The 15,237-nt window shown below is 33.1% G+C and overlaps 1 protein-coding gene across 4 annotated transcripts in view; it reads right to left on the reverse strand.

The window, feature by feature from the left end:
* Positions 1 to 15,237, reverse strand: part of LOC124105659 (uncharacterized) — a 64,844-nt gene that overhangs the window by 27,565 nt on the left and 22,042 nt on the right. For all 4 annotated transcript variants that reach the window (XM_058585175.1, XM_058585174.1, XM_046462873.2 and 1 more), the window contains exon 2: positions 2,561 to 2,633. In XM_058585175.1, the coding sequence (XP_058441158.1) occupies positions 2,561 to 2,633 (73 nt within the window). The remainder of the gene's footprint in view (positions 1 to 2,560; positions 2,634 to 15,237) is intronic.

Below are 15,237 nucleotides of genomic sequence, written 5' to 3' on the forward strand. Positions count from 1 at the left end.
GGGTACAACAGAAAGAGCAGAGGTTTCTGAATCATTTTGGTGTATACTCAAACTGAATTCTCTCACTTACTAAGCTGGGGTATATTCTCATGGGGTAAAGATTATGAGTCATGACACAGAGATCTCCAAAATGTCACTCCACTTATATCCAACTGATTGTTACACAAATACTGAAATCCATTATACTATTTTCTTAAACTGAATGATGTAGGATAAAAATGGTAGTCATCTGTATTTAGAGTACTTTTGAAAAAGACTAATAATATGAGAAATTATATGTGATATTTCAATGTTTTTATGACTTATATTGGCATGAATTACCTCTTAAGGAGAAAGCTCATAAGATATGAGCTTTTAGAGTTATCTATTAAATAAGATTGATTGGATTCATAAACAGTATAAGTTTTGTCCATCCTATGGAAAAATGTGACACATTGTTCCTATGTGTCAAATAGCTGAAGATAAATGATTATACAAATTTTGATCCTTCCAAGAAAAAAAGAAATGATGAAAGCAATCTTGTGGAGATGATATCAATGAATATAAACCACACAGAGCTGCTAAACAGAAACATTAACTCAATAAACAAACCACAGTGACAGAGATGGCACAATGAATAGACACTGAAGAGATGTATTCTGCAAGGAAATATTAAGAATTGGAGTAAGTCATTGTTTTAGAAAGAGATGTATGCTCTTTTTATCATAGTACCTTCATATAATTAAGTTAACAAAATAATAAGATATAAAACAATAAAATACTTAAAAGGTAGAAACAAGCAAATTTTCATCTGAAGACCAGGCTTGAAGGATATTCTGGTTCCTACTTTCATATTTATGACATTACTCTAACTTGTTTATTCCTCCTTTATGACATCAATTTGAGATAACTTACTCAAACTTTCACATCCCATATATTAAAAGAGAATGAAAACTTAAAATATATTTTTGAATTCAGTAGACTTAATTACTAGTTATATCATGCACATTATATTACATAGGATGATTAATTATGTAGAAATTTATTTTCTCCACTTTTATTCATGTTCAACAATATATATAACACCAGCTTTTAGAAACGGTGCATTTCTCCAGGTCAAATGAGCTCGGTTAAGTTATGAATAATAGCATTCTAAATAGAACACAGTATGATAGCTCTACACATTGTTTTCCCCAAAATAAAAATTACACCATTCTTACTCACATAATATTTAGCTCTTCATGACTGAAATAAAATTCAAGTCATTTCAAAAAAAAAAGAAGTATTTTACATTTGAAACCTTATTTTACGTGCTACAAAATATTTGCAAATATATTTCCTAACTTGGAATAGTTCACAAAATTTGTAGAGTTTTACAATGAATATTTAAATAAATAAATATAGAAACATCTAAAATTTGAAATTTCAGAATGTGACATAAGTATTTGAATATTTTAAGAAACTATAGTGAAAAAAAAATCTGGGAAACTCAAGTATTACCATATAATTATTGAGAGTCTCTGCTTCCAGAACTGGTTATTACTTTGCATAGACCATCTACTCTTTAATTAGATGAAGAGAAAATTTTTAGAAAAGGTTCATTAAATTATTTATTTTTATTTTATATTGGTTCTTTTCAGTTATACATCACAGTAGAAGTTATATACTAGGATATAATTATAAAAGCATAGAATATAATTTGGTCTAATTCAGACCCTAGTATTTCCTTCTGGTCTACTGATCTTTCTGCTATTTACTTATACTTTTTTTTAATTAGTTTTATCTTTAGTGGAAAGACTCAGAAAGTATAGATATGGAAGCCCTTTTTAATACAAGTGTTAAGATATAGATTCTAGGGCTGGGGATGTGGCTCAAGCGGTAGCGCACTTGCCTGGCATGCGTGCGGCCCAGGTTCGATTCTCAGCACCACATAGAAACAAAGATGTTGTGTCCACCAAAAACTGAAAAATAAATATTAAAAAAAATTCTCTCTCTCTCTCTCTTAAAAAATATATATATAGATTCTAGAATTCTGAGTTGCCACAATTCCCAATATTACTTTAGTGTAAATACAGAGCAAAGGATAGAAATAGAGGAAAAAAGGTTTCACTAAATGTTAAGGTACAAAAATATCCAGGGTTCAAGTCAAAAAAGAAAATCTACTTGCCATGCATGTTATATATTACAAGCTAAAACCACCAGGGAAATTCTATGATTCTATAAAAATTAATTTAGGCACAAGTATTGTAAGTCACGTAAGTACAATTTAAAAGACACAATAATGTAAACTGACCCAAAAAATCGTTGACTAAAAATCATATTTCCTCTGCAGTTAGAAAGCTCTTCCTAATTTGTCTGTCACAACGTATTTCCCAGCCTATCTTTTCTTCCATCCCCAAGACACTCTTGAGAGAACACTGATACAAAAACATTTTTTAAATCAACATAATTCTCTAAAATACATTCTTCTTAGCAAATTTTCATATAAAATGTCAGAAAAATATATCTAAGTTTCCAGCATTAATACATTAAAACACAAAATTCACACCAAGAACATACATTTCACAAAAGATCACTTTACCTTAATATGAGCATCATAGATCTCCTCATCCACTGCAAAGCAGGAATCACCTGGATGAGTTTTTTTGGTAGATCTTTAGAGCAAAAATGTAAAACAAAAATAGGTGAGTCATTTTCTTTTTAAAGTAAACTGTTTAAAGTTTAGGTATAATTTATTAAATGGTGTTTCTTGATTAATATAATTAAAATATGACCTCCGTTTTTTAAAAAATAAAAATACTCATATTTACTTCTTTCTGCCTCTACAGCTCCGAAACTATGAAATATTCTATGAGGGTACTCTTAGTTCCAATTCAGAGTGAAGCCAATACATCAGCAGAACCTGAGAATAATTTATTCTTGAAAATTGCCTGGCTTAAATCATGGAAGCCTACAGGACCCCAAACATTCAAAACCATAATAGACCAACTCCAAGACACATAATTATGAAGATATCCAACACACAGAACAAGGAGAGAATATTAAAAGCTATGAGAGAAAGGAGGCAGATTACATTCAGGGGTAAACCAATTAGGTTAACGGCTGATTTTTCATCACAGACGTTGAAAGCGAGAAGATCCTGGAACAACGTATTTCAAATGCTGAAAAATAATGGATTACAACCAAGAATACTGTATCCAGCAAAATTAAGCTTCAGATTAGACAATGAAATTAAAATATGTCACGATAAACAAAAGTCAAAAGAATTTGCAGCCAGAAAACCAGCACTGCAAGACATTTTGAGCAAAATACTACAAGAAGAGGAATTGAAAAATAGCACCCAAAACTAACAGTGGGAGGTATCTCAGTAAAGGGGGATAAAAATAACCAAAGAGGAAAAACTAGGCAAACTAAAATAAATAAATAAATAAATAAACATGACTGGAAGTACAAACCATATTTCAATAGTAACCTTAAATGTTAATGGCTTAAATTCGCCAATCAAGAGACATAGGCTAGTAACCTGGATTAAAAAAACAGATCCAACAATATGCTGCCTTCAGGAGACTCATATGATAGGAAAAGACATACACAGGCTGAAGGTGAAAGGTTGGGAAAAATCATACCACTCACATGGCCCTCGGAAGCAAGCAGGAGTGGCCATACTCATATCGAATAAAAGCAACTTCAAACCTAAGTTAATCAAAAAGGATAAATAAGGACACTATATACTGTTAAAAGGAACCATCCACCAACAAGACATAACAATTATCAATATGTATGCACCAAATAATGGTGCTGCAACGTACACAAAACAAACTGTCCTCAAGTTCAAGACTCAAATAGACCACAACACAATAATTATGGGTGACTTCAACACACCGCTCTCTCCATTAGACAGATCCTCCAGACAAAAGCTGAATAAAGAAACTATACAACTCAATAACACAATCAATAACCTAGACTTAACCGACATATATAGAACATATCAACCATCATCAAGTGCATACACGTTCTTCTCAGCAGCATATGGATCTTACTCAAAGATAGACCATATATTATGCCATAGGGCAACTCTTAGTAAATATAAAGGTGTGGAGATAATACCATGCACCTTATCTGACCATAATGGAATGAAACTGGAAATCAATGATAAAAAAAGGAAGGAAAAATCCTGCATCACCTGGAAAATGAACAATATGTTACTGAATGATCAATGGGTTACAAAGGATATAAAGGAGGAAATCAAAAAATTCTTAGAGATAAACGACAATACAGACACAACATACCAGAATCTATGGGACACAATGAAAGCAGTTTTAAGAAGGAAATTCATTTCCTGGAGTTCATTCCTCAAAAAAAGAATAAACCAACAAATAAATGAACTCACACTTCATCTCAAAACCCTAGAAAATGAAGAACAAAACAACAGCAAATGTAGTAGAAGACAAGAAATAATTAAAATCAGAGCGTAAATCAACGAAATTGAAACAAATAAAAAACATTGAAAAAATTGATAAAACTAAAAGTTGGTTCTTCGAAAAAATAAATAAGATCAACAGACCCTTAGCCACGCTAACGAAGAGAAGAAGAGAGAGAATTCAAATTACTAACATACGGGATGAAAAAGGCAATATCACAATGGACACCACAGAAATACAGAAGATAATTAGAAAGTATTTTGAAACCCTATATTCCAATAAAATAGAACATAGTGAAGATATCGATAAATTTCTTAAGTCATATGATCTGCCCACATTGAGTCAGGAAGACACACGCAATTTAAACAGACCAATAACACAGGAAGAAATAGAAGAAGCCATCAAAAGACTACCAACCAAGAAAAGCCCTGGACCGGATGGGTATACAGCGGAGTTTTACAAAACCTTCAAAGAAGAAATAATACCAATACTTTTCAAGCTATTTCAAGAAATAGAAAAAGAAGGAGCTCTTCCAAATTCATTCTGTGAGGCCAACATCACACTGATCCCAAAACCAGACAAAAACACTTCAAAGAAAGAAAACTACAGACCAATATCTCTAAAGAACTTAGATGCAAAAATCCTCAATAAAATCCTGGCGAATCGAATACAAAAGCATATCAAAAAAATTGTGCACCATGATCAAGTAGGATTCATCCCTGGGATGCAAGGCTGGTTCAATATACGGAAATCAATAAATGTTATTCACCACATCAATAGACTTAAAGATAAGAACCATATGATCATCTCGATAGATGCAGAAAAAGCGTTCGACAAAGTACAGCATCCCTTTATGTTCAAAACACTAGAAAAACTAGGGATAACAGGAACTTACCTCAACATTGTAAAAGCTATATATGCTAAGCCTCAGGCTAGCATCATTCTAAATGGAGAAAAACTGAAGGCATTCCCTCTAAAATCTGGAACAAGACAGGGATGCCCTCTCTCACCACTTCTATTCAATTTAGTTCTTGAAATACTAGCCAGAGCAATTAGACAGACAAAAGAAATTAAAGGCATAAAAACAGGAAAAGAAGAACTTAAATTATCACTATTTGCGGTTGACATGATTCTATACCTAGAAGATCCAAAAGGGTATACAAAGAAACTACTACAACTAATAAATGAATTCAGCAAAGTGGTGGGAAATAAAATCAACACGCATAAATCAAAGGCATTCCTGTATATCAGCAACAAAACTTCTGAAATGGAAATGAGGAAAACCACTCCATTCACAATATCCTCAAAAAAAATAAAATACTTGGGAATCAACCTAACAAAAGAGGTGAAAGATTTATACAATGAAAACTACAGAACCCTAAAGAGAGAGATAGAAGAAGATCTTAGAAGATGGAAAAATATACCCTGTTCATGGATAGGCAGATCTAACATCATCAAAATGGTGATATTACCCAAAGTTCTCTACAGGTTTAATGCGATGTCAATCAAAATTCCAACGGCATTTCTTGTAGAAATAGATAAAGCAATCATGAAATTCATATGGAAAAACAAAAGACCCAGAATAGCAAAAGCAGTTCTAAGCAGGAAGTGTGAATCTGGAGGTATAGCGATACCAGATTTCAAACTGCACTACAGAGCAATAGTAATAAAAACAGCATGGTACTGGTACCAAAACAGGCAGGTGGACAAGTGGTACAGAATAGAGGACACAGAGACCAATCCACAAAATTACAACTTTCTTATATTTGATAAAGGGGCTAAAAGCATGCAATGCAGGAAGGATAGCATCTTCAACAAATGGTGCTGGGAAAACTGGAAATCCATATGCAAAAAAATGAAGCTGAACCCCTTTCTCTCACCATGCACAAAAGTTAACTCAAAATGGATCAAAGAGCTTGATATCAAATCAGAGACTCTGCACCTGATAGAAGAAAAAGTTGGCTCCGATCTACATATTGTGGGGTCGGGCTCCAAATTCCTTAATAGGACGCCCATGGCCCAAGAGTTAATAACAAGAATAAACAAATGGGACTTAAAATAAAAAGTTTTTTCTCAGCAAGAGAAACAATAAGAGAGGTAAATAGGGAGCCTACATCATGGGAACAAATTTTTACCCCTCACACTTCAGATAGAGCCCTAATATCCAGAATATACAAAGAACTCAAAAAATTAAACAATAAGATAACAAATAACCCAATCAACAAATGGGCCAAGGACCTGAACAGACACTTCTCAGAGGAGGACATAGAATCAATCAACAAGTACATGAAAAAATGCTCAACATCTCTAGCTGTCAGAGAAATGCAAATCAAAACCACCCTAAGATACCATCTCACTCCAGTAAGATTGGCAGCCATTAGGAAGTCAAACAACAACAAGTGCTGGCGAGGATGTGGGGAAAAGGGTACACTTGTACATTGCTGGTGGGACTGCAAATTGGTGCAGCCAATTTGGAAAGCAGTATGGAGATTTCTTGGAAAGCTGGGAATGGAGCCACCATTTGACCCAGCTATTCCCCTTCTTGGTCTATTCCCTAAAGACCTAAAAAGAGCATGCTACAGGGACACTGCTACATCGATGTTCATAGCAGCACAATTCACAATAGCAAGACTGTGGAACCAACCTAGATGCCCTTCAATAGATGAATGGATAAAAAAAATGTGGCATTTATACACAATGGAGTATTACTCTGCATTAAAAAATGACAAAATCATAGAATTTGCAGGGAAATGGATGGCATTAGAGCAGATTATGCTAAGTGAAGCTAGCCAATCCCTAAAAAACAAATGCCAAATGTCTTCGTTGATATAAGGAGAGTAACTAAGAACAGAGTAGGGACGAAGAGCATGAAAAGAAGATTAACATTTAACAGGGATGAGAGGTGGGAGGGAAGGGGAGAGAGAAGGGAAATTGCTTGGAAATGGAAGGAGACCCTCAGGGTTATACAGTGGAGGGGGTAGAGAGAGAGGAGGGGAGGGGAGGGGAGAGGTGGGGAGGGGGGATGGTGGAGGATGGGAAAGGCAGCGGAGCACAACATACACTAGTATGGCAATATGTAAATCAATGGATGTGTAACTGATGTGATTCTGCAATCTGTGTATGGGGTGAAGGTGGGAGTTCATAACCCACTTGAATCAAAGTGTGGAATATGATATGTCAAGAAATTTGTAATGTTTTGAACAACCAACAATAAAAAATTAAAAAAAATAAAAATAAAAATAAAAAAAATAAATAAAGTGAGGTCATGCATTAAAAAAAAAAGAGCATACTATAGGGATACTGCCACATCAATGATCATAGCAGCACAATTCACAATAGCTAGACTGTGGAACCAACCTAGATGCCCTTCAATAGATGAATGGATAAAAAAATGTGACATTTATACACAATGGAGTATTACACAGCACTGAAAAATGACAAAATCATGGAATTTGCAGGGAAATGGATGGCATTAGAGCAGATTATGCTAAGTGAAGCTAGCCAATCCTTAAAAAACAAATGCCAAATGTCTTTTTTGATATAAGGAGAGCAACTAAGAACAGAGCAGGGAGGAAGAGCATGAGGAAAAGATTAACATTAAACAGAGAAGAGTGGTGGGAGGGAAAGGGAGATAGAAGAGAAATTGTATGGAAATGGAAGGAGACCCTCAATGTTACACAAAATTACATATAAGAGGTTGTGAGGGGAAACGGGGGGGGGGGAACAAGGGAGAGAATTGAACAACAGCAGATGAGGTAGAGGGGGAAGATGGGAGGGGAAGGGAGGGGGGATAGTAGGGGATAGGAAAGGTAGGAGAATACAACAGTCACTAATATGGCATTATGTAAAAATGTGAATGTGTAACCGATGTGATTCTGCAATTTGTATTTGGTGTAAAAATGGGAGTTCATAACCCACTTGAATCAAATGTATGAAAGATGATATGTCATGAGCTTTGTAATGTTTTGAACAACCAATAAAAGTAAATAAATAAATAAATAAACAGTGAAAAAAAAAAAAGAAAATTGCCTGGCTTGAAGGCTGAACTTAAAACCCAAATAATGGCTGATATTTTTTTTTCCTCACCTGAACTGAAACAAACTTCTGATAATCGAAGACAAGGTAGCAAGATGCAGAGTCCCCTCTCTTTATAATAATTAGCAAGATGGCTTGAAAATGGCTGTCATTGTTCTTCAGCATGGAAATCACCAATAAAAATATCCTATTACTTGCCTTTACTCAAAAATAGTGCAAAGAGCTCCCTGAATCTTTTAAATTTTTTTTAAAGTTAAAAAGTATATATATATATATATATATATATATATATATATATATATATATACAAAAAAATATATATATATGCATATATATATATTCAGAATACAGATATATACATATATGTGTCTATATGTGTGTATGTATGTGTGTATATATATATATATATATATATATATATGTAATATATATATATGTATAATTTAGAATACTTCTGTCAGACGCATTAAAACAAATTATGAAATAAATTTTTCCTAAAGAAGTTTCACTTTATTCAGGTCCACATAACTAGCAAGCACTTTAAAATATTTACAGGCACTCAGACACTCAAAGAGAAAGACTGCCAGAAAAAGCAGAGTCTTGATATTTGTACCTCTGTTTCCCTGAATATTATCTAAATGTCCCCCTTCCTCTGGGAATCCATTATTTGGCCAGCCTGTCAAACACATGATGAAAGACTAGAGGGTACTTTGACTAGTTGCTGAAATTCCTTAAAATTCTGAAATTCTCTGAATTTTTGCTTCTGTGAACAGAAAAAATAATATTCAATTGACAAAATAAAACAAAAACATCAAGAGAACAAAACAGACAATAAAAATAGATATTAAAGAAAAGATTATAGTCATAGAAGAAGGAAAAAACATTATAAAAAGTCTTTCTAAAATGAATAGGGGAAGTAATTGAAGGATAACTGACAAGAAAATCAGAAAATATAGAAATCAGAATGTCCTCTAAGGATTAATATAATTAATACTACATTATCTAAACAATGGTATTCTTCAATTCAAGAAAAATAATCTCTCCAGTATTTGCCTGATCTTGTTTATTAGAAAACCATGTGGCCATAGATCTGTGAGATTTTCCATAAAAGTTTTGATGTATTAAAAAAATGGTTATAAGTGGAACTGTCAAAAATGTCAGGACAAATTTCTTGGACTATAACCAGGCTTCACAGGTAAAATGTAAATCAGTTAACACACAACTGCCTTTGAATTTCTGAACTGATGATATAGAATTGATAATACATCTTGGTATCAATCTGTAGAGTGAGGCACTACAATGGATTTTTCAGCTATGTAAGGCTACAGTCTAACCACAGGCCTGATATTTATTAATTAAGTGAATATGGGACAAATTGTCAACCTTATGAATGATAGCTGCATCATTAGTAATTAACAGGTTATAATAGCAAGGACACTTTCAAAGTCTTTGTAAGACAACTTTAGAAAACAAGTGTTAACTGAATGTGATGTCTGTCCCAGACTAGAACACTCAACAATCCTTTTATCTTCACTCACCACTTAGTAGATAATTTTTTTAATCTATAAATGCATACCTTTTAGATGACTCTAAAGAGTCATTTTAGAACTTTCTTTCACTATTAAAGAAAATATAAAATATATATTTAATCAATAGAAGAAATGTAAAATATTAAAAGATTATGACTCTGATATTTTATTATAAAATATTCCTACAGGCTCATATCTGAATAAATTTTTATAATTATTATTAATTGTATTTTTGACAGGCAAGTAAATGCATTAACAATTTTTATGTCTCCTACTTTGTACTTATAAACGCAAAAAAGAAATGAAGGAATAATAAAAATTTGACACTTAAAAGTAAATTGTTGGTCCCATAACCATAACCCTTAATAAAAGCTTCAAGATGAAAGAAAACATAATCATTGTCAAATTTAGTAACATAAAGATAACAGTGTCAAACAAGGGGAGACACAATGGTGGATTAGCAAGAAGTGACTTTTCTCACAGCTCCATTACATGGGACTCAGAGAGTGAGAAAACTGCTTCTCTGTGAGGTGGGTCATAAAAGAATGTCACTGATACTCAATATTGGAAAGAGAACCTTGGAAAAATTGGTAATTTAGGGTGGGTTAGACAAATATGAGAAACAGAACTGGAGCTTAGGTTCTGACAGAAGTGAGGGAAGTCAGTACACAAGGACAAGAAAGAGTAAAAAGTGCTGCATACAAAAGGCTAGGGTTGTGGCTCAGTGGTAGAATGCAAACCTAGCATGCATGAGGCACTGGGTTCAATCCTCAGCACCACATAAAAATGAAATAAAGATATTGTGTCCACCTAAAACTATTACTAGTAGTAGTAGTAGTAGTAGTAGCAGTAGTAATAGTAATAATAATAATAATAATAATAATAATAATAATAATAATATGTTGCAGACAGTCTTGGCACGCAGAACACGGGACAAGAGGGTCAAGCTGGCTCTGGGCAGACCCAGGAGCTATTCTATTCATTAAACTGCTGCATGAATGTCACCCCTAGTCTGCATGCTATTCTTGGGGAGCTGAAGCTGGAGACGTGTTTGGACATTTTCACTACAGCAGCACCAATTCAAACTGGGAACTTAGATTCATATGGGGCTCAGTCCGATACATGAATCTGGCAGACACCAGGCACAAGATTTAAACTGAGCCTAGCAAATTAGAAAAATTTCTGGCATGGGCAGCAGTTTTCCTTTCCAACATGCAAGTCAGAGAAGCTGAAGAGAGCCTTCCTTCCTCTCTTCCTTTGACACAACAGTGCCCAGGACCAGTGGCAGTGTCTTAAAAATCTGAATGAGCAGGACTGATGGAGCTTGGTGCTTTGGGAAAAATCTCAGGAGGCCAGAAAGAACAGTACCCTTGAGAAACAAAACTGGTGAAGGACTGGCTTCCCCTCTCATGAGTGTAGCCCTGGGGAGAAGAGTGCAGTGTACTCCAAAAGGTTCACTGATTCATTTATGCCCATTAACTTTCCATGCAATAAAACACCTGGGGCAAAGACCAGACCTTAATGCCTCCCCTGAGAACATCTTGTAGAACCCAGCATAACCTATACTCTGGAGGTGCAAGCTGACAGCACCTCTCACAGCTCCCCATATCATTCCATGGAGAAGGGAAGCTGAGAGATGTAAAGACTCACAAGACAACAAGAACATACTCTTAGTGACACTCCTGTGTTTTTTTTAAGTTTTTCAATGTGTACTTATGCATATATGATGCACATTTACACACTTGTACATGTACATATTTGTTTCTGCTTTTTCATTTCTAGCATTCTCAGTTATTTTTTCTTACTCTGTTTTTGAGGATTAAAGTTTTCAATTAGCATATTTGAATTGATTTTTGTATTCTGTTTCAAAACTTTTATTTCCCTTTGTTTCTATTTCTCTCTTTTCTCTTACTAATAGTAAAATTCCATTATTCTCTCTTTTCTCTTTAATTTTTCACTTCTTAGTTTTTCCTCCTTCCCCCTCATAAACAACACATCCTACATCACCTCTCTATCTGCCCTATTTGTATCTTGAAACTACAAATCCCCATTGCTTCTTTCCTCTTAATGAACTTTTTCTTAACTTCTCATAACACTAATTGGTTTTTAAAATTCCAGATGCCACCACAGCAACAAGTAATACAACTGAAACCACAGGAAATGCCTATTCTTTGATTTTATGAAAGATATAATTTATGAGTACTTTCGTTTTTACTGACAAAAACTGATACATTTTTGTTTATTGTGCCAATTAACATTGTGTGAAAATAAAAAGTAAGTGTTCAAGTTAGTGTTATGCATTGTACACATTGTTATGCATTGTTTGCAATTATTTGGCTCCCCCCTAATCTGTGAGGCACAGGATATCTACAAGATCACAAGAAATTCATAGACCAGAAGCTCTGGTGCTTCAGACTCATTTAGATGCATTAGTAGACAAACAAACAAAATGAACAAGCAAGCGAACAAAGCATCCCAAACAAACCAGAAAGACACAACAGCAAATTTCAGAAAAACCACAGTAGAGGAAATGTCAGAGAAGAAATTCATAAAGTTTATAGTTCAACTGATCTATCAGATAAAAGATGATGTAAGGAGTGAAATCACACGAAGACATAAAAAGTAAAAGACAATTCAATAAGAAAATAAAAATTGTAAAGAAAAATCTATCAGAAATTCTCAAAATGCAAGAATCAAAAAACCAAATTAAAAATTCAATGCAAAGTATCACCAAAAGAATAGATGACTTGAAGGGCAGATGTTCAAGTAATGAAGAAGTACTACATATTCTTCAAAATAAAGTTCACCATAGAGAAAAGATGTTACCAGACCATAAACAGAATTTTCAAAAATAAATAAATAAATAAATGCAAAGGCCAAACTTAAGATTAATTGGGGTAGATGAAGGCACTAAATTTCAAACCAAAAAAAAAAAAAAATAATGATCTTTTCAATGAAATGACAGAAAATTTCCAAAATCTTAAGAATGAAATGGAAAATCAAACACAGGAAGTATATAGAACTCCAAATATATAGTATCACAACAGGCTCACTCCTAGCCACAACATTATGAAAACACCTAACATACAAAATAAAGATGGAATTTTAAAACCTGCTAGAGAAAAATGATTAGTCACATTCAGAGGCAAATAAATATAGATCTCAGCTGATTTTTCAACCAAGACCCTAGAATCTAGAGGTCTTGAAATAATATATGCCAAGCTCTGGAAAAAAATGGATTACACCAAAAATACTAAATTTGTTCAGATTTGAATATGAGGTAAGACCTTCCATGATAAATAAGTTAAAAAAATCATGACTAGAAAGTTGGCATTACAAAACATACTTAATAAAATATTTTGTGAAGAAAAATAATATATATACATGTATATATAAACATGTATACATACATATATCAACAGAGAGGAAAACTACAACTAAAGAATAAAGTAAAATCTAAAATGTGAAAACTAGAAATAAATCAAAATAATAGGAAATAAAAATCATCTCTCAATAATAACACTGAATGTGTTAATGGATTCATCTCACCAAAAGACATATGCTGGCAAAAAACAAAACCCAACAATATGCTGCCTCCAAGAGACTCACCTCATAGGCATAGATATCCACAGATGTACTGTGAAAGGATAGAAAACCCATCTCATTAAATATGGATCTCATAAACAAACAGTTGTTTCTATTGTCACTTCTGATATAATGGACTTTAAGCAAAAGTTAATCAGAACAGATAAAAAGGGCCATTTCATACTGCTTAAGAGAGTAATACAAAAAAAAGAAATAACAATAGTAAATATATATGATCCAAACTATGGAGCATCTATGTAATCAAACAAATTCTTCTCAATATCCAGAAACAAACATATCACAAAACAATAATATTGAGAACTTAACATGCCTCTTTCATCACTAGACAGATCATACAAATAAAAATTATAAATAAAAGGTACAGAACTAAAATTATAATTAATAATTGAGACTTAACAGAATTACACAGAATAGTTCAACAATCAATGACTGAATGCACTTTCTTCTTAGCTGCATGGGGAACATTTTATAAACTAGACCATATTTTAGTACATAAAGCAACATTTACCAAAAGCAAAAAGAGAGCTAATACATTGCACTCTATCAGATCATAATGGAATAAAACTAAAAATCAACAAGATAAAAATAAAAACTAAAATGAGGAGACTAAATTCACTACTGGATAATGAATAGATAGCTAAGCAAATCAGGGTTGAATATAAAAAGACTATTTAAATGTAAGTGAGAATACTGGTACAACATATAAAAAAATCTTTGGGACACTATGATGGCAGTTCTAAGAGAAAAGTAGAGCATCGAGCCCATATATAAAAATAATAGAAAGTTACTGAGTAAATAATCTAACATTATATCTCAAGATCCTAGGGGAAATTAAAAAAAAACAATAAAGTCAGCAAAAGACAGGAAACAATAAAAATCAAAGATGAAATCAAAGAAATCAAGATTCAAAAATTTAAAAAAATCAAGATGTTAGTTCTTTGAAAAAATTAACAACTGATAAACTTTAGCCAAACTATGAGAGAAAAATATAAAGTACCAAAATCTATGGTGCAACTGGAAATATCAACATAAATACTACTGAATATAAAAATAATTAGAAGCTATTTTACAGAAAGTATAATCCAATAAGCTAGAAAATCTTAAAGACATCAATAAATCCCTAGAGACATAAGCTACCCAAATTGAACCAAAAGGAAATAGAAAATTTAAATAGATCAATTACAAATAAGGAGAATGAAGAAGTCATCACAAGCCTACTAACAAAGAAAATCCAGGACCAGATGGATTCTCAGCCAATTGCTAACAAACCTTTAAACAATACCAATCCTCCTCAAATTATTCCATAGAAAAGGAGGAAACGCTTCAAACTCATTCAACGAAGCCTATCTCACACCAATACCAAATCCAAACAAAGACACATCAACAAAAGAAAAATTCAGACTAATATCCTGGATGAACATAGATGCAAAATTCCTCAATAAAATATTGATAAATATACAAAAACATATTAAAAAGATAGGGCACCATGACCAAGTGGGATTCATCCCAGGAATGCAACATTGTTTCAACAAATGGAAATCAATAAATGTAATCCATCACACAAACAGACACAGAGATGAGAACACATAATCTTCCAAATAGATGCAGCATCTATTTTTGTCAAAATACCATATCCATTCATGCTTTAAACACTAAAAACAATAGGA

This window comes from Marmota monax, unplaced genomic scaffold (assembly GCF_021218885.2).
Source record: "Marmota monax isolate L192 unplaced genomic scaffold, Marmota_monax_Labrador192_F-V1.1 WCK01_AAM20220418_F8-fsc00638, whole genome shotgun sequence".
NCBI lineage: Eukaryota > Metazoa > Chordata > Mammalia > Rodentia > Sciuridae > Marmota > Marmota monax.